This window comes from Calonectris borealis, chromosome 1 (genome assembly GCF_964195595.1).
Source record: "Calonectris borealis chromosome 1, bCalBor7.hap1.2, whole genome shotgun sequence".
Lineage (NCBI taxonomy): Eukaryota > Metazoa > Chordata > Aves > Procellariiformes > Procellariidae > Calonectris > Calonectris borealis.
The window spans coordinates 198276431-198300706 of NC_134312.1; the positions used below are offsets into that span (position 1 = coordinate 198276431).

General features: G+C 43.6%; 1 protein-coding gene across 9 annotated transcripts in view; it reads right to left on the reverse strand.

The window, feature by feature from the left end:
• Positions 1-20707, reverse strand: part of CDK8 (cyclin dependent kinase 8) — an 84935-nt gene extending 64228 nt beyond the window's left edge. For 2 of the 9 annotated variants that reach the window (XR_012672005.1, XR_012672004.1), the window contains exon 1: positions 20314-20706. Coding sequence is in view for 4 of the 9 variants with exons in the window: in XM_075139885.1 (XP_074995986.1) it covers positions 20314-20441 (128 nt within the window). In the remaining 5 variants the exon portion in view is untranslated. Of the gene's footprint in view, positions 1-20313 lie in introns of all 9 variants that reach the window. The other 7 variants (XM_075139883.1, XM_075139882.1, XM_075139885.1 and 4 more) reach the window with 6 other exon arrangements.
• Positions 20708-24276: the final 3569 nt, after the last annotated feature.

The window sequence follows — 24276 nt, forward strand, 5'->3', positions numbered from 1 at the left end:
AAACTAGAATTATGTCATTCACTTATAGCTGTTTGGGGGTCATTTTACTTACATATAATACATAAACCATCAGTAAATCATTTGAGATTATTCTAAAAATACTTAATTTTCCAAAGGCCACCTGTTGTGGGAGGGTTTTTTTTGTTGTTTTGAGAGCAAACAGAAAACACATTTTAGTTGTATTAGCTAAAACAAGTTGGATGAAGCAAGACAGAAGATAAACACTAGTTCGAATTACTGCTTCTTCATTTGACTGAATTTAAAAACATTCTGAAAAATGGGGTAGTCCTATAACATGCATTAAACCTACAGAAAATAGGTTAACATTATCTTCTCTATTATAAACTGCCTACTACACAACCAAAGCATGACTATTTTTAAAAGTTCAGATTTATTCAAGCCCAGAGTATTTAAATGTATTTACAACCAGCTTAAAGTTTATCCCATCACAGATTCTAGCTTGTTCTTTTCACAGAACAACTCTGCCAAAAATCAGATAAAAACACAGATTCTGTCATGAAAGCCTCTTATATATTAATAAGCGAGAAAGGATCATGAATAATGCAACCCAGTCGGAAAAGCTGGGAGTCCGAGCTACTTTGTTGAGGATTTCAGCTTGGAAGAGTAGTTCACAACTGTTCTTCTCTCCTCTACAAAGTTTCCCGTAAAGACTTTCCAGGAACAGGTAAAAAGAATAAAGAGCAGTTGGTACTACTTAATCTGCAGACAAAGATAAATACAGTTCATAAAGTAGTGCGACTTGTTAAATATTAGGGGTTGCCACCACAAGCAGTGCCTTGCACCCGTTCTAACATGGCTGCTGGCATCAGTATGTGCTTTACAGTTTCACACACTTTTGTAACAGTGCTCGCTCCCAAAGGGGAAATTTCAGACTGTTTCCATATTCCTACGGTAGTAAGTGTTGTCTACTTCTACTCTAACTTCAAACATCAGATATGCAAGAAAAACATGAACCAAAAATGCATGGAAGCATGTTTAAAAAAATATGCAGTGAACAAACGTCTAGAATCAGCTAGAGCTGGATCAGCCACCCGCAGACAATACGGCACCCCTGCCGCACCAGACCTCCAGGCACAACCAGGAGCAGAGCTGCCTTGGCGCAGATTCCGAGTGACCCGAGGCAGTGGCTGGGAAAAGGGGGCAGCCGGCACACAGCCGGCACACAGCTGGCACACTCCCCTGCCAACACCACCAACCACCTTGGGAGCCTACACCCACACGGTAGCAGCGCAACCAACCCCTGACGAGCCACCGTCTTCTCCAATCCGTACGATTCCAGGGGCATGTCCTCATTTTTATAAGTGTTCTGGTGTGCAGGGACTCTAAAATGATACTGGTATGCAACTATTATCAGGAAGAACGGCTACATCTTGCCAGGTTTCATACAGAGAATATGACAGACTAAAACAGAATAAAATTAGTCTAAGGGGAAGGAAAAAAAAAAAAGCATCACATCCTTCATCTCCTAAGGTTCCTTTTCTTTTGCTTCTAAAGAGTGCAAGAACAACTTCAGGTGAAGAACACAATGGAAATCCAGGACCCCAAACTTCAATTTCACCTTAAGATAGTAATTCTGCATGCCAGATGAAGCAGAAGCATGTCAGTAGGAAAGCACTGCTACATGCTTGCCCGTCTTACTTCCTAAAAATCAGCTAGTTAACTGTCAAAGACAGGTGGACTGACCTTTCATAAGATCCAGAGCAACCGCTCCTATTAATCAATACTCCTTAATTTTATAAAGCCCTTAATTTTATAAAGGCATGTCGTAGATTACAGCTACATCGATCCAAGTTCCAATCAATGTGCTGTATGATCACAGCAAGTTTTGGTGAGCCCTAGGAAGTGTTTGCATAGTCATATCATAAAACTTAAATAAATTGCAAAACTCAGAAGTTGACAGAAACTTCGTACTTAATTTATTTATCCTGCTGTTCTCTACTTTTTCTCTTTTCCTTCCAGAGACGTAACAAAAATATATTACTATCTTAATGCCAGGCAATGATTATCTTCAAGTTTGTCAATAATTTCTAGCTGAATTTAAATTTAACTTAGAGAAGGACTAATAGAAAAATCACATTTAAATGTAAATACTAAACAACCTAGCAGAAGAGAAAGTGTAAAGACTTATCTCTAAGGTAACATTTTAACAAATTTGCATGGTTAGGGTTTTTTCCTTTTAAAGGTATGGACATGATGCACAAAAATGCAAAGAGGTAAAACAGCACATTCAGAGGCAGGAAAAGAGCCAGTTTGTGCTCTTTCTTTTTGCTATTAGCCACCCTTCTCAGAAACATACATTTTATACATTAAGAAAAGTAACGCTTCAGCATGACTAAGTCTTGCTAACACTTTAGTATGCAATTTTTAGATACAGCATGCTTTACGAAAAAGACAAAAAAACCCTTTACAAAAGGATAGAAGAGTACAAGGAACAGAGTTTGTGACTGAAGCACATTTAATGGATTCAGATCTAAATTTACAAGATGTCATGTGAAAATAAAAAGGCATATTACTCACCCAAATACTAACACAAAGAAGGTATTGCAGGGGAAGATGCTCTAACAGAACTGAATTCATTAAGGGTCTCACTCAGGCATTTATTCTTTTTCCATCCCCAAAATACTTACAGGACACAGCAAGACTGCTGTACCAGAACAGCATCATTATTCTTATCAGATAGCAAGGCGTATGCTGAGAATATTTTCTACTTCAAAACAAATCCTTCAGTAATCAGACCTTTTCATGGGTAAAGAAAAGGTCATTTCCACAGCTGGAGGAAAAACCATCAACAGCAAGACAATAAACACTAGGGCTTCTGATACTATGGTGGTGAATGGCAATTACTGATTCACTTTATTCCTTTTGTTCTTTGATTTCTTTTTTTACATTAACACCTTTCACCACAACATGTAGTTTGGCAAGAAGTTCAAAGTAACCAAGTAAATTCAATGATACACTGTACATGTGGTTCTTCTGATCTACGAATTTGCTGCTGTCAAAGAAAAGCCTTTTCTTGACATCTCTGCCTTGCTGCTTCTAGCCAGAAAATCCCTCCCCTCACGCCAGTTCTGATCTGTGCCACACTCCTCCATGACATGATTCACTTCCCGCATTCCACAAAAAGTTATCCTCTTCTTTTTTCCTGGGTTAACAAATTCTGTTAGTCTACAGTGGGGTATGATAAGTATCAAAACCAGCACCAAAGTATGTGTTAAGAGCAAAAGACAATGAAGGAATGGGTGGAGGAGCAATAGAGATGGAGGAAAAAAAGCAAGATATCACTCACTTCATTCCTTGCTTTCTGGTGGTGGTGAAACCACAAGGAGTATGGTTGGACATAATTTAAAAATAAATAAATAAATAAACATTCAAAAACAAACCAACCGCCCCACCTAGCACTGCAATTAACTCCAGCATAAGAGTTCCACAGAAGCAAGAATCCCTGGGATTTGATTAAGTATTTTCTCCTCCCTTCTCCCACAAAATTGTAATTTGACAGCCAGCCTAAAAAAAAAGTTTTAAAACCACACAATTATGAAGATCATTCCTATAAGGAGACTAGTTGATGGGCAGCAATACCCCACTCCGGACTCAAAGCTCCATGCTGCTTTACTGAAGGACATGGCAGTCTTACCAGTACTTTTATACAAACCAACACAAGAAGTACCTATGCAAATTCTCTATAAAGGAAAAGATTGTTGTATTTCATTTGCACTTTCCTTCTTCTCTCAGATTGCTCTTAAGTCACCTCAATATTTGTACCACTTCAGAAACTAGAAGTTGCATAAAGACAGCACAGCATTTCAAAGTGTCTGTTCTGAAAAGCAAATGACAGGGCTAAAGCACTAGTCTAAACTTCAGAAAACCATAATTTCATTGGGTAACTTCTATTTTTGGTACATTTTTCTTCAATTAGTCAAATCTATGAAGTTACTTGGAAACAACATATTTGCTGCTTTAAAAAAAACTTTTATGATGAGAAGCTTTTAAGTCACAAATTTGCCTAACAGTCACAAACATACTACTGTAGGAGCTACATGTTCACAGATGATATTTTCTTATTTAACAGCCCTTAATGGATTTATCTTTCATAAATTTATCCAGTCACTGAACAACTGTTTCCTATCTTCACTCAGGAAGACACTCAGGATTTTAGAGACTCTCCCTGTCCCTCACTCTCACAGATGCAAGAGTCCTCGTCTATGGGAACCACTGAAGTTTTCATAGAGACTGCTCCACATTTCTGAGTACCCTTGTTGGCCCTCCTTAGGTCTATTATATCCTGCCTGGGATGAAGGGATTAGAAGCGCCTACAATACTGAAAACAGGATTTACAGCAACAATGACACCATGCTTTGTGCTCTGCTCCATTGCTATAAGACCTGTGATTCTCTCTGCTTTTTAGCAATTACTTGCACTGAGCTGGCACACTTTCACAAAACTGTCATTATAAACTCCAAAATCTTTTTCCTAAGTAATAATACATTCAGAGGATACCGTTGGGCGAGTAAAGAAGGGACCATTTTCCCATACACACCACTTCACATCAATGAGTATGATGTATTACTGGAGAAGGACTTTGGGATATTGAGGGCCAAGCCTTCACAATCAGTCCTTGCCTTTACTATCCCAAGTAGCTCACTCTCATCAGCAAAGCTGTTTCCCAACTATTTATAACAAGTGATTTCCAAACAAAACTTTTGAGCAGTACAGATTCCTGAGAGATACCACTAATGACCTCTCACCATTCATTCCCATCTTTAACTAGCTTCTCTATTCAGAGAAGGACCATCTCTATGTTCAGCTTAAATCTTTGATAGAGGACTTTACAGAATGCCTTTTGGAAATCTAGATAGATCACATTAACTCTGTCAAAGGATTTTAATAGACTTAGAAGAAGTTGAATGTCATTGCTGAATCAACTCAGCACCTTTCTGTGTCCACTATCTCTGCTCTTAGTTCAGCCTACTAGTTAGTAGTTTCCACTCTTTCAATAACTCTTTTTAAAAACTGACCTCACCACTGCCCCTTTCCAGTCTTCTATGACTGGGACAATTTAAAGCATTGGGTTATATTTTCTGATTAGTAATTTGCTTATTTCATTCTTGAACTCCTTCAGACGTGTGAACACATCTCATCTTGACAACTGACTGTCCTTCACGTCAGTTTGTTCAAACAGCCCCTTCCCCAAACACTGCAATTGGAGACAGATCCCCCGATGCATTCCTTCGCCACCAATTCTTTAAGTTCCTTCATAATAGAGAGACAAAACCAAAGCTTTTTTCCCACTGTCATTTCACCTTCTCTAAACACTCCTTCTGTAGTTCAGTGGTCCCTGGTCCTACGGATAGCATTGTGCTACTGATGCATCAGAAAAGAAGGGGGGAAAGGCAGATTAGTTTCATTCCTTTCTCAAGTAGTTTCTCAAGGTTGGGGAGGGGTGGGAGGAGCTTGTGTGTGGTTTTGAGGGCTTATATGGGTGAGAGGTTGCCAAGGGGAGCTGTCGCACCACATTTCTACACTTAGCCTACCATCACTTACCTTCTTTTCTACATCCATCATTCACAGAACACTTAATTTTTCAAAGACCATATTCTCACTCCCAAGGGCTTCCTTTATTCTAATATTTGGCCACGTCAGATTTTTTTTAACTGATGGTTTTACAGTGTGTCTTGATGAATGATACATACTCACTAAGAGCCCAGAGAAGCTGCAAAAATGGTTCCCAAGCAGCTTGCAACATTTCATAGAATCATAGAATAGTTTGGGTTGGAAGGGACCTTTAAAGGTCATCTAGCCCAACCCCCCTGCCGTGGACAGGGACATCTACAACTAGATCAGGTTGCTCAGAGCCCCCTCCAACCTGACCTTGAATGTTTCCAGGCATGGGGCATCTACCACCTCTCTGGGCAACCTGTGCCAGTGTCTCACCACCCTCATTGTAAAAAATTTCTTCCTTATATCTAGTCTAAATCGACCCTCTTTTAGTTTAAAACCATTCCCCCTTGCCCTGTTGCAACAGGCCCTGCTAAAAGGTTTGTCCCCATCTTTCTTGTAAGCCCCCTTTAAGTACTGAAAGGCTGCAGTAGGTCTCCCCAAAGCCCTCTCTTCTCCAGGCTGAACAACCCCAACTCTCTCAGCCTTTCTTCATAGGAGAGGCGTTCCATCCCCCTGACCATTTCCGTGGCCCTCCTCTGGACCTGCTCCAGAGATGTCTTTCCTGTGCTGAGGGCTCCAGAGCTGGACGCAGGACTCCAGGTGGGCTCTCATCAGAGCAGAGTAGAGGGGCAGAATCACCTCCCTCGACCTGCTGGCCACGCTTCTTTTGATGCAGCCCAGGATACGGTTGGCCTTCTGGGCTGCGAGCGCACATTACCGGCTCCTGTCCACCTTTCCATCCACCAGTACCCCCAAGTCCTTCTCGGCAGGACTGCTCTCAATCCCTTCATCCCCCAGCCTGTATTGATACCAGGGGTTGCCCTGACCCAGGTGCAGGACCCTGCACTTGGCCTTGTTGAACCTCATGAGGTTCACACGGGCCCACTTCTCGAGCTTGTCCAGGTCCCTCTGGATGGCATCCCGTCCCTCAGGCGTGTCGACCGCACCACTCAGCTTGGTGTCATCTGCAAACTTGCTGAGGATGCACTCGATCCCACTGTCTATGTCATTGATGAAGATATTAAACAGTACTGGTCCCAATATGGTCCCCTGCAGGACACCACTCGTCACCGACCTCCATCTGGACATTGAGCCGTTGACCACTACCCTCTCAATGCATCCATCCAACCAATTCCTCATCCATTGGACAGTCCACCCGCCAAATCCATACCTCTCCAGTTTAGAGAGACGGATGTTGTGGGGGACCATGTCAAAGCCCTTACAGAGGTCCAGATAGACGACATCTGTAGCCCTTCCCATGTCCACTGATGTAGTCACTCCATCATAGAAGGCCACTAGATTGGTCAGGCAGGACTTGCCCTTGGTGAAGCCATGCTGGCTGTCTCGAATCACCTCCCTGTCCTCCATGTGCCTTAGCATAGCTTTCAGGAGGATCTGCTCCATGATCCTGCCGGGCACAGAGGTGAGACTGACGGGCCTGTAGTTCCCCAGGTCTTCCTTTTTTCCCTTTTTAAAAATGGGGATTATGTTTCCCCTTTTCCAGGCAGCGGGAACTTCACCAGACTGCCACGAGTTCTCAAATATGATGGATAGTGGCTTCACAACTTCATCCGACAGTTCCCTCAGGACCTGCAGATGAATCTCATTGGGTCCCGTGGACTTGTGCACCTTCAGGCTCCTTAGATGGTCTTGAACTTGATCTGCTACAGTGGGCGGCTCTTCATTCTCCCAGTCCCTGCCTTTGCCTTCTGCAGCTTGGGCAGTGAGGCTTGAGCACTTGCCGGTGAAGACTGAGGCAAAAAAGTCATTGAGTACCTCAGCCTTCTCCATATCCCAGGTAACCAGGTCTCTCGTTTCATTCCAGAGAGGGCCCACATTTTCCCTAGTCTTCCTTTTATCCCCGACATACCTATAGAAGCTTTTCTTGTTGCCCTTGACGTCCCTGGCCAGATGTAATTCTACCAGGGCTTCAGCTTTCCTAACCTGATCCCTGGCTGCTCAGACAATTTCTCTGTATTCCTCCAAGGCTACCTGTCCTTGCTTCCACCCTCTATGGGCTTCCTTTTTGTTTGAGTGTGTCCAGCAGCTCCTTGTTCATCCATGCAGGCCTCCTGGCGCTTCTGCCCAATTTCCTCTTTGTTGGGATGCATAGCTTCTGAGCTTGAAGGAGGTGATCCTTGAATATTAACCAGCTTTCTTGGGCCCCTCTTCCCTCCAGGGCTTTGTTCCATGGCACTCTACCAAGCAGATCCCTGAAGAGGCCAAAGTCTGCTCTCCTGAATTCCAGGATAGTGGGCTTTCTGTGTGCCCTCCTTGGTGCCCTAAGGATCTCGAACTCCACCTGGCTCTCTTTTAGCTTTCAGAAGCTTCTTCCTATCACCACCACCTCCCCCCCCCTTTTTTTTTTTTAGCTGAAGGGAAGTGGTACTTCAAGCAGATTTCTTAACCTTGTACAGATTCAGCATCCCTCCAAGAGCAAAGTACACACCATGTTTGCCACAGACAGCCCTCAGTAGTAACAGTTTGAATCTGCTCTTTCATCCCAAGTCCCAAGTCGATTCTCCTGTTGTGGGAGCCCTGACTAGCTGTTTCAGTAAGTAGCTACTCACTGTCCCAAAGTTTTGTCTTGGCACCTCTTCCTGACAGAGCATCCACCTAAGTGAAATGAGGCTAATGAGCCATTCATTGCCGTATTTTCTGCTTTGTAGGCTCTCTGATCTCACACAGCATAGGCAAACTCGTGAGGCAGATGAAAATGCAGTCCTTACGCTATTTTTCCCCCTTACATATGCCTGGAATTCTACCCATAGAGCTTTCAGTGTTGCAATAGCTACTCTTTTTTGAGTTGTTCGGTATCTGACACTCATCTGGCAGAGTCATATAAGCTTCCAGTTGAGCTTTTATAAAATTGAATTAACATAACAGTGAATGGCACTGTTAGCACATTTACGTGTGAGGGGTTGTTTTGTTCAACCCTGCTTAAACAGGATTGACATTCACCCAAAAAGAAAAGAAAGAGTTTGAACTCTAAGCAGTTCAAGTACAAAAAGTTCGATAAGATTCAAGTTACACTCGGGGACAAATTTGCGGTCTTGAAGTCCACCCAGGTAGAGCTTGCTCCACTTGCTTTTGTTATGCTCCGCACCTTGCGCAGTAGTTCCATGAGAACAACAGAGTTGATGAAACCTGACTTTCCAAGGCTTCCTTGTGCCTGAATGCAAACTGTAATTGAAAGTACACCTGCGGCTCGGGCTCCCCCTCACAGGGTGAGGCTATGCCTCTCCCAGAAGACACACCTTGGCCAGAAACACAAGGTGGAATCAGGGGTTTGCTGCAATTCAGATCCTTTTGTATTCCAAATTCTCAGCCGCATGTATTATTCACACAGACAGTAATGAATTGAGTCTTCTTTTTTAGTGCAAGTCTCAAGTGTCCTTTATTCAAATGTCAACATCTTGTATGCAAGGTGTTACGAGCGCACGGCATAGAGCTTTCCCAGAAAAACAGGCAGATTGTTTCAGTGACCTTTAGTTGTGTTCTCCCCGTTCGCAAAATGTGCATTTTTTCAAGACTAATTTTAATTTTGAATGTTTAAGCTATCATCTGTAGCGGAGAAAATCACTATATTCTCTCGAACATTTTGTGCTTTAAAGAAAATATCTGCAGCTTTAATCCTGGTTTATAGTTCTTTTCCTGTAAATTCTAAACTGACTGCACAATATGTTTTGCCGTACTACCACTTAACACTCAAGGTAGTTAAGATGCAGTTGAATAGAAACTGTTGCCTTAACAGCAGTATCTTTTTGCTCAAGTATTGCATATAATTTTACAAGGACTCTTTGGCATCCTGATCTTCTTATGCTTAAGTCACTCTTTCACTAGGATATGCAAAACACATGCAATAGGGCAACATCAGTAGAACTCTCCGAAAAAAGCAGAATATCCAGTACCTTTCCTATATAAACTATTAAGAACTTCATATGCTTTTGTATAAAATTCAGTATATTTACTCAAATAGCTATTTCTCAAATGGGAAGCCTGCAATACACAAAAGCTTGCAACTAGTTCACAAGTGGCCTTGTACCTAAAAAAAAAATTGTAGCTATGAATAAAGCTATGCTGTAATCCCAAATGTGCTATTATGGGGGCTTGACAAGGTCTCAGAAACCATTTGTTGAGCCTCCGAGGAGACAAGAGAGAACAGCAGGCTAGCCAGCCAGAACACAAAACCCTCCTGAATGGTTATCAGCCTGCACATAGCAGTAACACGCAGCATTACTTGCCAAGCTCACAAAGAAAAGATGGGGGGCGGCGCGGGGGAGAGGAGCATGAGTTAGAGCATTGACGGGATGAAGTCTGAAACTGAAACCTTATTCCCATCCATTCACGATGGGCTTCTCTAAACTCAAGACTGCTTTACAGTGGAAGGATACCAGAAAGAAAGCAAGCCTTTTATTAGCAGCAAAGTTACTTATCTTGATGTTCCTGCATCAGCTTCATTACTTGAACAAACTTGGATAAATTTTCTCTGTATTGAACCTTAAAGAGCATTTCCAAGACTGAAATTATCAGAGGAGGGTGAACTGAACTGATTACCATCCTCTACGTAAAGTCAGAGTTCACAATTTTGAGTATATTATAATATTACAAAACAAGCTGCCGGCTGGCTTAGTTAATAATTTAAACAAGCATAAAAGAGACAGCCAATTATATATTGATTAAACATAATCTTCATAGGCTTACCCAGTTTCAAAATGAGATTTTTGAATGAGATTTGACATCCCTTTAGCATGGGCCCTTTTGTCATATTTCAAATGTTTAAAATCTGGTAGTTCCTCTTCCCCCAACATAGGCCCAGAAAACACAACATTTTTACCTCAAATCATTAGAGCTGATCAAATCTTCTTCACGGCAGCAGACTGGCAGAAGACATGCAGATTATAACTTTTGCACAACACGTTATTTACCTCATCCAAGGAGAGAGCCCTAGCTGCAAGTATACTTCCAACCTGAATTTGCATTTAGACAGCAGGTAATTCCACAATAAAGCAAAGGGCCTTGGGGAGAAAAAAAAATAAAAACAGGTTTTATAAATGCCATTACTCACACAACTACTGTGCAAGCTACAAAAAGCTGCAACCAGAACTAGTGCAGCCTGTGTGACTTCAAGACAGCAAGGCTGCAAGTCCATCTTCAATTTTCCAGTATCTCAAAAGCAGCTAGTACCTCAGATCTTATAGAAGGACTCTGTAGAGCCACAGAATTCTTTGTGTTTTAACAGTTTCAGAAACACGGAGGTCATCAGTACGTGTAGCTATAAAATTAATATTCTTTCGTTTTTTTCCTTATGGTTAAGACATTTCTGATGTTTTAGCAGAAATATTTGAAAGCTGTATTTTTCCACAGAACAGTTATCACATGCAGAGACCACAAACCATATTGTTTAAAGTCAGCAAAAAGGTTAAGGAATACATTTGGATATTCATCCACTACAGGTTATTCTTTTAGAATCTGTACTGGCCAGCAAAGGTCCTGCAGAACATGAAAGATGTTAGAGCCTCATCACATTCACCCTTAAAAGCAAGGGAGACACCACCACCACCCCTTTTAAAAAAAAAAAAAAAAAAAAAAAAAAACAAACAACAAAAAACCCACACACAACTTTATCGGATATGAGGAAACGCTTTCTCAAAATCTGCTTTCATCCTGTACACTAAAGAACTGCTACTGCACTGCAAATTACCTGCACTGTGTGTACTTACCACTTACTTGCTTATCTACCTGAACAGTTGTTCTTCAAGTACTTTTCTTCAAATGCACAAAATTACAAAATCAGATTCATCCTTTAATGCTACTATTTTATTCCTGCTCTCAGACGTAAAGGGTTCCCTTCCAGGCCAGGTCTAGCGTTTTTCAGTAATTTCTATCAGGATTCTCAAAACTCAGTGCTGGAAACAAGAGCTGCAAGATCTGTCCTCCTGGTCCAGACCTCCAGGACCAAGTTTCCTGAATCACCTCTCCCTCTCTACTCATTCCCTGAGAACGAACTCCAGTGCTGCTCTACACTGATCACGGATTTCAGCCCCAGGAAAGCTTCCAACTCTGTCGTTTTTCTCCCTGTCTCTAGACTGTTAATACAAGAAATCACTGTCAGAGTCCACACCTAGTCCAACTGTACAAAGAGGTGCTTTCCCATGCAGATACTATGCCCAAGCCCTGAGCTCCTGAGCCCTGCAGAGCCTCCCAGCCACCTCCACCTCTTCTCTCACCTTCCCCTGAAGAACAGTTTAGCTCCAGGTTCATGTCCTCTTCCTTAACAACACATAGCCCATAGCATCCATCACTTTTTTCAGTGCACTCAACAACCGCACATATTCTGCACTGCCGTCCCAGAAGCAGACAGCACAGAACGTTGTTTCTAGCACGCCACTAGACATCTTGGTATCTATGGATAGCTCATGCTTGCCTTTCACCTCCACCACTTACTTCTACTGCATAATGTCACTCCCAAGTCCACTCTTCCAGCCACTGTTGATGACTATATGCAGTCTTCATGTGGGTGGGCAAGAAAAATGGAGCGGTCTCTTCTGCCCTGAAGTTCTCCCTGAATTTTTCAAAAGTTTATGAACATAAATAGGATACAAAACCCCATAGGAATCATTCTCCAAGGTGACTGAAAAATGCAACACAATAGTTCCTAGCATATTGCAGCAGTCCATCAAAAAAGCTCTTGCTTACTGAAAAGTACATGCGTGAGAACCCATTTTTAGCACATACAAGAGAGGACAATTAAAACGAAACAAACATAAGTATCAACTCTCCCCTACAGTTTGCTTTCTGTCTTGACATTCTGCAGTCATTCATGTTTACCAGCCATTTCCATTTTATTCTTTTCATATTCAGTTACATATTAGCTTAATGCATGCAAAAACTAGGATGGCATTAGGCTTGACACTGGAAATAGGGAGTTATGTTTGTAGGAGTCTAGAGGGCAAAGGACTATTTGGGAAACTTCAGTTGTCTGACTGTAATCAATGCCACTTCTGTTTTAAAAATTGTAACCTTCTCCCCCCCCACACACACACTCTCCAAACAGAAGACACTACCAGACCATTCAGTTATTTATGTCCCTCCCTCCACCCCCGATCAGCATATTCTATATGAGCACCACTGCAACAAATAACTGTCACGCTCCTGCTTCTTCCAAGGCAGCCATGAAAGGAAGCCAGAGAAGTCCACCTATCACTCATATTACAGATTCCCGTAGGAAAATTCAGATTAACATCACATTTTGAAATGAAAGGATTATCCTCTGGAATTAAGAAGCAGAACCAAGCTTGAAAGACGGCTGTACAGCAAAAATACAGACAAGGCAAACATTTCATTCTAAGACGAAAAAACAGCACACCAGACATGGTAAACACTGAAGATCGCACTCATTCTGTAAGCACAGAACAAAGGAGATCCTGTGAAGGACATGAGGACAGCTCCTTTTCAGGCTGGAGCCCAGCACTCCAGTATTTCTGCTAAAAAAAAAAAAGATACTGGTTGCCAATTGTTAGGACCAATACTCATGATCCTGCTTTTCAGTTCTTACTAAACTAATTTTATGTTTAAATCCAAATAAAAGATGAAAGGAGACTATCCTTCTGCAACTGGAGCTGCACCTAACAGTATTAACCACAGCAGAGCTGAGAAGACACAGTCCACACCAACAGCCTGTGCACTGCCTCACACCCTCAGTTCATCTAATTACAGCAGCCCAGTCTCCATCCCACATAATCACAACTCCACAATGATAAGGGTCCATAGTAGAAAGAAAGAATCCTGTTCCCAAGAAAGGAATGTTGGGGTAGTGGAACTAAAAAAAAAAAAAAAAGTAGTATTTTGTTTAGAAGGTGCTGCTACCCAGACATTTGCAATTGATATCCTGCTTCTCATTTTCCTGCTACTTGTCTACAGAAAATTATTTTGGTGGAAGATGGAAGCATCTCAGTATTAACTGGCTATTCAGAATGATCTGCTTCTATTGCTACATCAGACACACCAATAAATGGCTTGTAAGTCAGTAAGTTCAATAAAAAGCCAGATTTTTATAATCATTTTGATACTCACAGTGGCACAACAATCACCTCTTAACGCCAAAATGGACACATCTGGGCTGTAACCAGGGGGTCTTAGGAAGTGCCCATCACCATGGTTGCTGTTGTTGCATACTGTTGGAGTACAACCTTGCCATACATAAATCCAAGCCACTGTACCTTTGTTATGATTCCACTGTAGCTTCCAAATTTCAGCATAGCTAAAAGAATCTATTCTTAAGAAACAAGAGATCTTTCGCAGTTTCTGCTACGGCAGTCTGTAAATTACAACTCTTCAGATTCCAATGGTAATAAAGAACATCTCAGTTGTTTTGTGGTGTTTGTTTTTGGGGTTTCTTTGGTTTGGTTTGGTTGGATTTTTGTGTTTGTTTTTTTTTAAAAAAACTTCTAAAAGACTTTAAAACAGAAGACTCAAAGAATACCCAGGAGCTGGAGCAAACATACTTCCTCACCATCATTTGACCAAGAGCAGCATTCTCTGATGATGTGGACCTTCTCTATAATCAGCACCCTCAAAAACTATCCCCTATTCCCTCATGAGAAACCAAGCACAGCAGTACATGCCCTGATTACTTACACATACTATTCTAAGTTATAAATCCAGAAAAAAAGCAGATCCAGATCTTTAGTGTTTTGCAACACTATTCTCACATCATCCTCTCTGCCCTTGTCAAAGGCTTCTGGTAGGAATGAAACACTAACTCACAGCTATGCCAGCTCCACCTTTGCTATTGGCTATGAAAATAAATCAACACATCTGTGACAAGATAACAAAAGATCACACCAAATAAAGTCTAAGGGCCACAGAAGGACTCACTCAACTGCATGACCTTAAAAACCGATATGGCTTGGAGCCACCTAACCGGGTGAGAAGGGAAGGAAGCAGACAGGAAGACAGTTATATGCGTGGTTTACCAGAAAAATTAAAGAGCACAAGACTTCATGCAATACATCATGCACACCTCATTATGTAGATATAGTTTAATTAGAAACTTTCTAACTACTATGGTAATGGATTCAAAAGAGACTCAGGGCATATATTTTAAGAAGGTATTACCACATATTACATACATAAATAAAGTCTGTGGCATTTAGAAACTCCACGGTATTGTCGACAGGAGTCACAAGCCAAATGCTTGCATGCCAACTCTGCGGCTCTCACCGCCTGCTTGTAATCTGCACCAACTGCTTCGGTTCAAAAGAGTTAAAATGAACACACATGAACAGTCAGCCAAAAAAAAAACCCCTCATGTCTAGTAAACTGAGAGAAGACAAGAGTTCGGAAGTTTATAGTGAAAACTAACAGCATGAACTTCATGATACAACTCCTGCAAAGGCTCGATACAGAACTGTTAAGTCCAGATCTGTTGTTTCACTTCTTGCCGAGTAAAATTTTGCGCTGGCCTAATTACCTCTATTTGTGGCACTCCCAAACTCAACATACCTCTGACTAAAAATCAGTTTGATATAAACGTTGATAAAGTAAGTGATTTATGATCTGAAGTAGCTCAATCAATACATACCCATAAACACAGACAAACTGGAACTAATCTGGTATTAATATTATGAAGGGCCAAGTGTTTCAAAAAAACCCAAAATTCCTGAAGTAAACAAAGGTGGGCTCTTCTGCATGTACTGCAGAGCTTGGCCTGACCTCTAACAGAGCAGAAGAGCACTCAGCTTGTTACAACAGTTAGTCAGAAGTGACTGTTTTTGATAACATTACAAAACAGACACTAAGCTCTTGACTTATCTTTTTCCTTTGACAACAGGTTATGCAGTTTATCTATGTTGCATAAAAATATTTCCTTATTGTTCACCAAAAAAATTCTATGTGCCCCTCTTCAAATACTGTGAAACAAGAATAGCACCAGCATCTTATACGTTACCCAAACCATTCATTATTTTATCTAACTTAAACATCTTCTGCCTTCTCTTTTTTCCCAAGGGAAATACTCCCAATCTCTCTGTTTCTCTTTATACCAGTTTTTGAGAGAGAATCATCATCATTCTTGCAATATTCTTCCACCATTAAGTAGAGACTATGACATACCGTATTACAGATGAAGCAAACCAGTAGTTTACTGGACATGCGCTAATTTTCCACCATTCTGTTTCTTATGCAACTCATACAGACCCTCAAGGAAAACGAGTGGATACAGATTTGATTGATTGAAGTGTGCAAGGCAAAGTCCAACACATAAATGTATTTTCATTGCTTCAATTACAATGTGTCAGCATGTCCAAATGAAAGAATCTGTCCCTCCATCTACAGCAATACTTCCAACACAGAACTATAGTACCTGAAATTAAAAAACTCTCCAGCTGCACTTGTGTTTGGGACCTACATCACCTCTTGCAGTTTCTGAGAGCGACTAGGAGAGTATGACCTTGCTTACTGTTGGTTCCCCACCAACAGAGTCTCACCACATAAGTCTCTTTCTGAGAGAATAAGAAAAGCTTCCAATAAAGCACCAGGGGATGTTACTATAGCTCGAGATCTTCAATTATACCATTTTTTACTGTTGTAATTACAAAGTTAGATACTGCCTAACAGTGACATCAATAGTTTCTTATTCTCATCCAAACCACATCCATAAACAGGAAAAATGAATATTTGGAAACACTCCAAACTGCCACTGAAACAGGCAGCCTTGCTCCACAAAATAGGCTTCTCTCTCAGATTTCTGACCGTAGCTGTATCATAAAAACAGAAGGGAGAGGAGAGTGAACAAAAGAAAGCAGTGCAAGATCAAGCCCACTGAAACCGGGTACCACTCAGGCATTAGCGTGCTGCCAGCACAGAAAGCCCAGCCTGGCAGCTCCAGCGGCCAGGCTCGCACAAGCAGCCCCTAGCGTCCTGCCGCCTCAGTCTGCCTGTACCTGGCACTCGGTTCCTAGTGAGCTTTGAAGGTGTCTGATCTGGTCAATTAAAAAATAAAAAATAAATCAAATCACTATGTTAGTCCAACAAACTAAAAACTGCCGGCATATTTTCCAAGTCTGGCATAAGTCAAATACATAGGTTTAGTATCTGGGTTGAGCAACACTCCTGAGGGAGCACCCAAATGGCACGCAAAGCAGCTTTTATGCAGGAAATAACTGACATTTTCTGGATTAAAAAAAAAGTAAACTACCCTACCACTAGACATGAGCAACAGTTTCTTTATCTGGAGACTGATGTTCAACACGCCATGCCTGCGTTCCCTTCCCGGTGTCTGCCGTTAGTCAATTCCCTTCTTGTACACCTTTCTGCTATAAAAATAAACCCCATCAATTCACATAAGAGTTTGTTCTAAGCAGGTTTTAAAGTCCATTACAGGTACTGCACTGATGAAAAAAAAGACAGCACCATTCAGTAAAAAGCCAGGAAGAATCTTTTCAACCACAGAGACCACAAACTTAAAAATAAGAGGGATCAAAATAACAACTTGAGAACAGAATGCAATTTTGCTGCAGGCAGCATACCAGGTAGAGCTCAGCTGCGATGCCTGACATTGTTATTCAGCTGATTTGATGTTCAGCTGGGCCAAGTTTGGCGGCGACTATGTAAGAAAACCTCCGTGGAGCCGTACCTGGGGATGCTCTGAGACAGACGAGTCGAGACCCCAAGCCTCACTTTGTGGCAAAGGGCACGGCAGGGCTGGACTGGCCTTGCTGTTGGAGCAGGGCACGAAATCCAGGTTACGCCCTGAGCGGGTCACTAAAGCACACACTACAGAACATCTCTTTCACTCACTAGAAGGATTCTCACTCCATCAAGATACCTGTAAGACTGTCCTCCAAAACATTCCCTTGTAGTTTTAATGACATACAATTAACTTCTACAACTAGGACACTCAGCTGCTATCTAGTTTTCAATTGCCATACTGCACCTCAGAGGCAGCTATAAAAGCAATCAAAAAAAAAAAAAAAGAGGTGAAGACTGCATCATACTAAAGACACTAGCTCCTACTACTCAAACTGGATTTTTATCACCGAGGGCTTTAGAACATACATTTGCACATTTTTAGTTCTTTTCTGTGTTTCTTCTACTCATTAGGCATCCGTATGTAGAAAATGATGTCATTTAAGAAAAACCTGCCCCAATACTTTTAACAAAACATTTGCAGTTCTGCAGCCCATTCTTCAAAGTACTCTAAAAATCATGATGTATATTAATAGACTTAAAAGATTTGTGCTATTTAAAATAAGAATTAGAATCATTGTCCTGGTAACAAAGTTTGCCTTAAACTTGTAAGTTTAAGGGAAAAAAATATGAAAATTAACTGAAAGACAGCAAACAACTTCATATGTAAGGAAAGTTCAAGCTGTGTAAATACTACAAACAACTCAAAAAGCAGGTTATTCATCCACCAGTATGTACCATTCGAGGAATACTGAAACAATGTAAGAATATTTTTTTCAGTATTTGCATATAACAATATACAAACATTGAACTCTGTTTCATACGCTCCCCGCTGCAAGACACAACGTCCATCCATACATTACATAGCTTCAGGAAAACGAAATGTTATCACACATTTGTTTTTGCAATTTAATTGATTCCTTTGGATAAAGGGATGTAAATGGAACCTTTAACTTCAATCCTAATTCCACCCACATAATTTAAGATCACATATGTACAAGTATACTATAAGCTACAAAAGCATTTATGGATGTTTCTATTTTAAGTATTTTAGTGATTGTCCAAGGGCAATTACACAGCATATTTAAAAGAGAAAGTTTTCAGAAATCTGGAAGGGAAATGGAAGTACTAGGGAAAGGGAAGGGAAAGGAGGCACTGCATGAACAATAAGGCAAAAAAGGGAGACAATATACATTACTCACCCTTTTTTTTTTGCAAACGCTAATCAAATACCATACTTTGATTTCCCCCCTCACCAAGAAGAGGGCGGATTTAATATCATACATGTTCAAGAATCGACAGGAAACTCTACTTTAAAGCCACCTTTGAGTAACTATCTATTTTTAAAGCACACGATTCCATTTTTCTGAAATTTCTCAAAATGACAAAACCACCAGCAGCTCTAAACACACCCTCCCAAGCATCACCAAGCAGACTGATGATTTCACCAAAAATACGTTTGAATATATGCTTCACCAGTATCACATGCTGAATGCCCTACACGCTGCTGCAGTCCAACACGCTGAACAGCTGCAAAGAGCCTGACACGAACATTAGAAATGTAGTCAGTATCTTTCAGTACCTCAATCTGTTTTTCATATTACAGGTCTCTTTATCGGCACTGAAACCAGGGCTGGCTGTACTAGCAAAGTTAGTACCTGCACGTAAAGAGACTTGAGGCAATAGCTTATCACACAACAGTTTACTCCCCTTCCCCTCCCAGAAAAAAAAGAATTCAGGCAAGATAAGAATTTCTCCTATGAACTATCTGAAGGATCCAAATGTAAAATTTGAGAAGCAGTTAGCTGACTCATACCAGCAAACAAAATTCACACTGAAGTAACTGTGCTGCAATTAACATCATCATGTTTAAGACACAGACAAGATAAGGTGCGACCAGACCCACTGCAACCGTTCTGTAGGTAAGGGCTAAAGCACTTCTAGAATTAAAGCTTATGTAAACAGAACCAGATCGTGTTGCAGCCATAACTGACTACAGCCTGCTTTCAAAGTTTATTTATCGAATGTAAAAATAACACCCAGATTTTTCAAATACACATTATCTGAATGACAGCATACAGAGCACCACTGTGAGGAGACTGCAAGAGAAAGAATGGATGCAATTTAAAATTTAGGACCTGTTACAGTCACAACCCGAGCCTCTCCTGCTTCTTCTGCTCCCTGCTTCCCATTGTTCTGCTGTTCAGCAAGTGATGCCATGTCATGGACGAGGGAAACCTAAATGACAGTTTGCTAGATCTTTCTTTAAAACATTTATGCAAAGAAATTCGTTTACTCAGCTCTGTGCCGAGAACTGGTGACAGATAGAGCTCCTTTAAGGCATTCTAAAGCCCCGAAAGGACCAGCAGACTTCGGTTCCTGAAGCAGCCAGCAAGAATACCCAAAATGGTGACTACAAGTAATAAATCAGACAAAAAAGCGTTACAAAAAAAAAAGAACCAAACCCTGTATACGAAGCCGATGGTCAGGCTGAACACTGTAAGTGGCTACTCATTTATTCACAACGAAAATCCGTCCCGTTAAGCGTTTTCCTCACCTACATCATTTTTTCCCCAAAACCCACCGGCACCGAAACGAGACCCCAGCATTACGCCGGCAGGACGGGAAGGCTCAGCGTGACCTGCGGGGGCCCAAGCCCACCCCGGACGACAAAACGCGGGGTTTCACCGGGCGGCGGCCGGAGCCGCGGCACCGGGAGGGAGGAGAAGCCAGGGCCGGAGGAAGGGCGGCACTAGCGCGGGGGCCGGGGGCCGCGGCGGCTCCGGGGGGCAGGAGGCGGCGGGCGCAGGGCAGGGCGGCCGGGGCAGGCAGCGGGGGCGGCGGGCTCGGAGGGGCCGGGGGGAGGAGGGCGAGGACGGGCCGGGGTCGGAGGGGGCGCGGAGAGCGCGCGGACGGGCCGGGGGGGCCCCGCTCCTCACTCACCCGTCCTTCCGCTTGGCTTTGTAGACGTGCCCGTAGGTGCCCCTGCCCACCTTGCAGCCCTCGTACTCGAAGAGGTCCTCCACCCGCTCGCGCTCCCCGGTCAGCTTCACCTTGAAGTCATAGTCCATCTTCAGCGGCCGCCGCGCCGCGCCGAGCCGCCCCCGACAGCCGCGCACCCCGCCGCGCCCCGCCCCGCCGCGACCGGGCGGCGGCGGCAGCAGGAGGAGGAGGAGGAGGAGGAGGAGGAGGCCCCCGAGCCGCCCCGCGGACCATCCAGGGGCGGGCGGGCGGCGGCTGGGCTGCTCCCTTCCCTCCCGAGCCCCGTCCTCCGGCTGCTCCCTCCCCGCCCCGCCAGCTAGCGGCACAACAGCCGGTCTCCCGGGCGGAATACGGCGGCCGCGCCTGGCCGCACTGCCGCAAAGAAACGTCGCAAACCGCGGGCACCTCCCCAGCCCCGGGCGCGGCGGGCAGCGCACCACGTGGAAGGCGGAGGGCTGCCACCTCCGCCAGAGCCCCGCCCCCGCCCGTCCCGGCATGCCTGGCGGGCGCCGCAGCACGCTGGGAGATGTAGTACAGACGGGAGGCAGGCGTGGGGCGCGGCGCGCCGCGAGGCATGCTGGGAGTTGTAGTCTTGCCCGCGCGAGGCACGCTGGGAGGTGTAGTCTTCAGCGGTGACGTGGCGCGCTGCCTGCCGGGAGCTGTAGTCCCTGGGCAGAGCGGGGAGCAGGCCGCGGCAGGGCTGGGGAGAGCAGCGGGCCGGGCACGGCCCCCGGCCAGCGCCCGGGGCAGCTGCGGCTGCAGGGCCCGGTACAGGCCGTATGTGTGGTCATTCCCTGTCCCAGGTCCAGGCTTCCTTCACTGGGCTGCCGGCACCAGGTGCAGCCCAGGGCCCCCACCCGCGGGCTGCCCTGGCCCAGCCCCGCTAGCTGGGCAGCTGGAGCTGGGGCACGGGGCCGCCACGCGCAGCGGCTGTCGTCGTCACAGGGTCCCCGGCTTGCTCCGGACTGGTGAGGGCAGACACAGCTGGCCCTTGCCTGCTCTACCTGCCAGGCCGCCTGTTCACGTCGCTGCCGTTAAGATGGTTCCATGACTCTGGGCACAGACGCAGAGAACTGCAGTCGTGGCTGCAGAGGCAGGTCGGGAACACAGCGCCTGGCATTTAACGCAAAAGCATTGTCTTTAGCAAGGCCCTCGCACCTAACCGGTAACCGGGCACCTTCCAATTCCTCTCCTTGGCTCACAGAGCTGTAGTTACCAACCAACACAAAGGCAGCTGGTCAGTTTATAGAACAGAGAGCTTGTGACTAAAGTAAAGCTACAGCAATCTTTCTAATTACAGCCCAGCTTTTGGCATTTTTAGTAACCGTGCATGTACACTTCACATTTCATTTCAAGAACGCAATGTGGGTAAGTAGGTGGGCACTCAAATCCCTAACTTAGAGACAAAATATCACACAATGTGGGGGCTTCTGAAAGAAGAAACAGCATTTTCTGGAACATTCTGAAATTACCTCCATTTTAATTTACAAATCCCCATTTTCATTTACGCATTAAAATTGATTCCTGAAAATTGGGGATAGGGGTGTGCCAGCATCCTGAGCGGGCATCACTCAATCAGACTGATGTCAGATGCCCATAGTTTGACCTTGCTATGGTATGTTGCTATGTAATTGTGAGAGATATAATGTATATTAGATAAAGCTATTAGGCAGGTGTTAGGAAAAATATGTGCAATTGGTAGAAGCAGCAAAACTAAATTTTATTTGCCCAGCAACCCAACTAAGTTATACAAGAATATTGCCCGGCGACTCACTACGCCAATCAACCAGAAACAGCTCAGGGCAGCCCAGCGGCCCGTAAAGATTAAACAGTCTGGCAGATGCCACACACCTCCTAAAATTCATCCACCTCAGCCCAGGGCAGAGCAGCTTTCGGGGACACCTGGCTTTGGGGACTTCCAGGGACAGCAGGGACCAAGCTTGCATGGCCAAACCCACCACGTTCAGCACCTCCTGATACCTGCTAAATGTTTTCCATATCCCCAAAGGGACACTTCAGCAGTGTGACTGAGGTGTTCCCAGCTTGGTGCTGAGTGAAAAACAGCCAGTCCTGCTAAGTGCTATACATCTTCCACTCTTGCTTAGATCTGGGAAAGCTGAAGGCAAGAGAATAATGTGGGTTTTTTTCTTTATGTGTGTAAAGAAAAATAAACTATCATACTTGCACAGTTTGATTGTTTTCCAGAAACCTTGCAGCGTTAATGTGCAGATGAGTGAGTCAGCTGAATACTGGCAGCACCTGAGATGCAGTTTACTTAAAGCAGGTAAGTAAAGTGGTGGCTCTACAAATAGTTTCGTATGTAAAGCCATGTGGTTTTTTTTTTATTTTGCACTTAACTGCATTTTACTATAAAGTTGATCAATTACTATAAAGGTGATCAGACTAGTGATGCGCTTGATCTCACAAGGTGTTCTAGATTCTGGCAGGAACGGAAGTTATGAACAAACATAAATGAGCTCTCTGCATCCAGGTCCTGTACGGGAGAGAGTCGTGCTTGCGTTCTGTGAAACATCTGTTTGCCAGACTCAGGACCACCCAGACTAATCACCACCAGTGATTATCAGCGTGACTGCTTCATGCTCCCAAAGCAGCCAGAGAATCAGTTCTCAAGAGTCTCGAGAGACCTTGAAAATTCAGCCTATGAACTCATGGTTACTTTTGTTATTGAAGAGAGTCCTACCTGAGGGGAAATAAACCCGATATTGAATATTATTTTATTATTTTGTATTGTTTCAGTCAACAGAATCACAGAAATGTTAAGATTGGAAGGGACCTCTGGAGGTTATCTAGTTTAATATCCTGCTCAAAGCAGGGCTACTGTTAAATTCAGGTCAGTCCACTTGGGTCTTGAAAACCTCTGTGGAGGGAGATTCCACAGCCTCTCTCGACCTGACTGTCCTCAGGGTGAAATTTTTTGTCCTTCTATCTACTCTGAACCTTCCTGTTTTCAAATTTATGATCACTGTCTCTCCTCCCACTGTGCACTTTGGTAGAAATCCTGGCTCTGTCTTCTCAGTAACCTCCTTGTCGGCACTGGCAGGCTGCCCCTTCTCCCAGCCGAAGAAGCCCTGGTGCCCACAGCCTCTCTCACACGGCAAGGGCTCCAGCCATGACCCTCTCAGTGCTCTTGGCTGAACACACTCCAGTTTATCAATAACTTTCCATATCAGTACCGTTCTAGTGGAGACCCCCAAACTGGGCATTGTATTCCACATGCAGGTGAACAAGAGCCATGTAAAGGGAAATAATAACTTCCCAGTCACTTCCCAATGATCCATTGTCTGTGTTCCTCTTGATACAGCCCAGGATGCCGCTAGCCTTCATGGCTGCCAGGCTGCGCTCTTGGCTCCCGTTCAGCTGCTGCCCACTAGGACCCCCCACCCTTTCCAGCAGAGACAGTCGCTCAGTAATTGTAAGCCCCCATTCAGTGTTGTCCCAGAGGGCTGGTCACTCCTAGGTGGAGGACTCTGCGTTTGTCCTTGTTGAACTTTGTGAAGTTCCTGATGGCCAGTTCCTCCAGCCTGGCCAGGTTCCTCTCAAGCATATCCACTTAATGTCACCACTTTGGTGTCATCTGCACGTACTAAGATCCAGTTTAAAAAAACTGAGTATGTGGTTCTGCCTTACTTATATAATATCAAGTAATAGAATAGAATAGAATAAAGTTACTTTCTAAAGAACTTAAATGACTGAACAATCAAATTAAAACCAGGGTTACAGATTTTCTATTACAAAACTTAGTAATTGCCTGAGGTTTGCTGCCCTCCATAGGCTATTTTTATTATAGTTCCAAAGATAGGATGTTATTGTGGAAAGCATTGCTATTAGTGCAATAATAATAATATTCCAGGAAAGATCTACTATTGTTATTTTGTATTAACACCACAGCATAAAATAAACAAA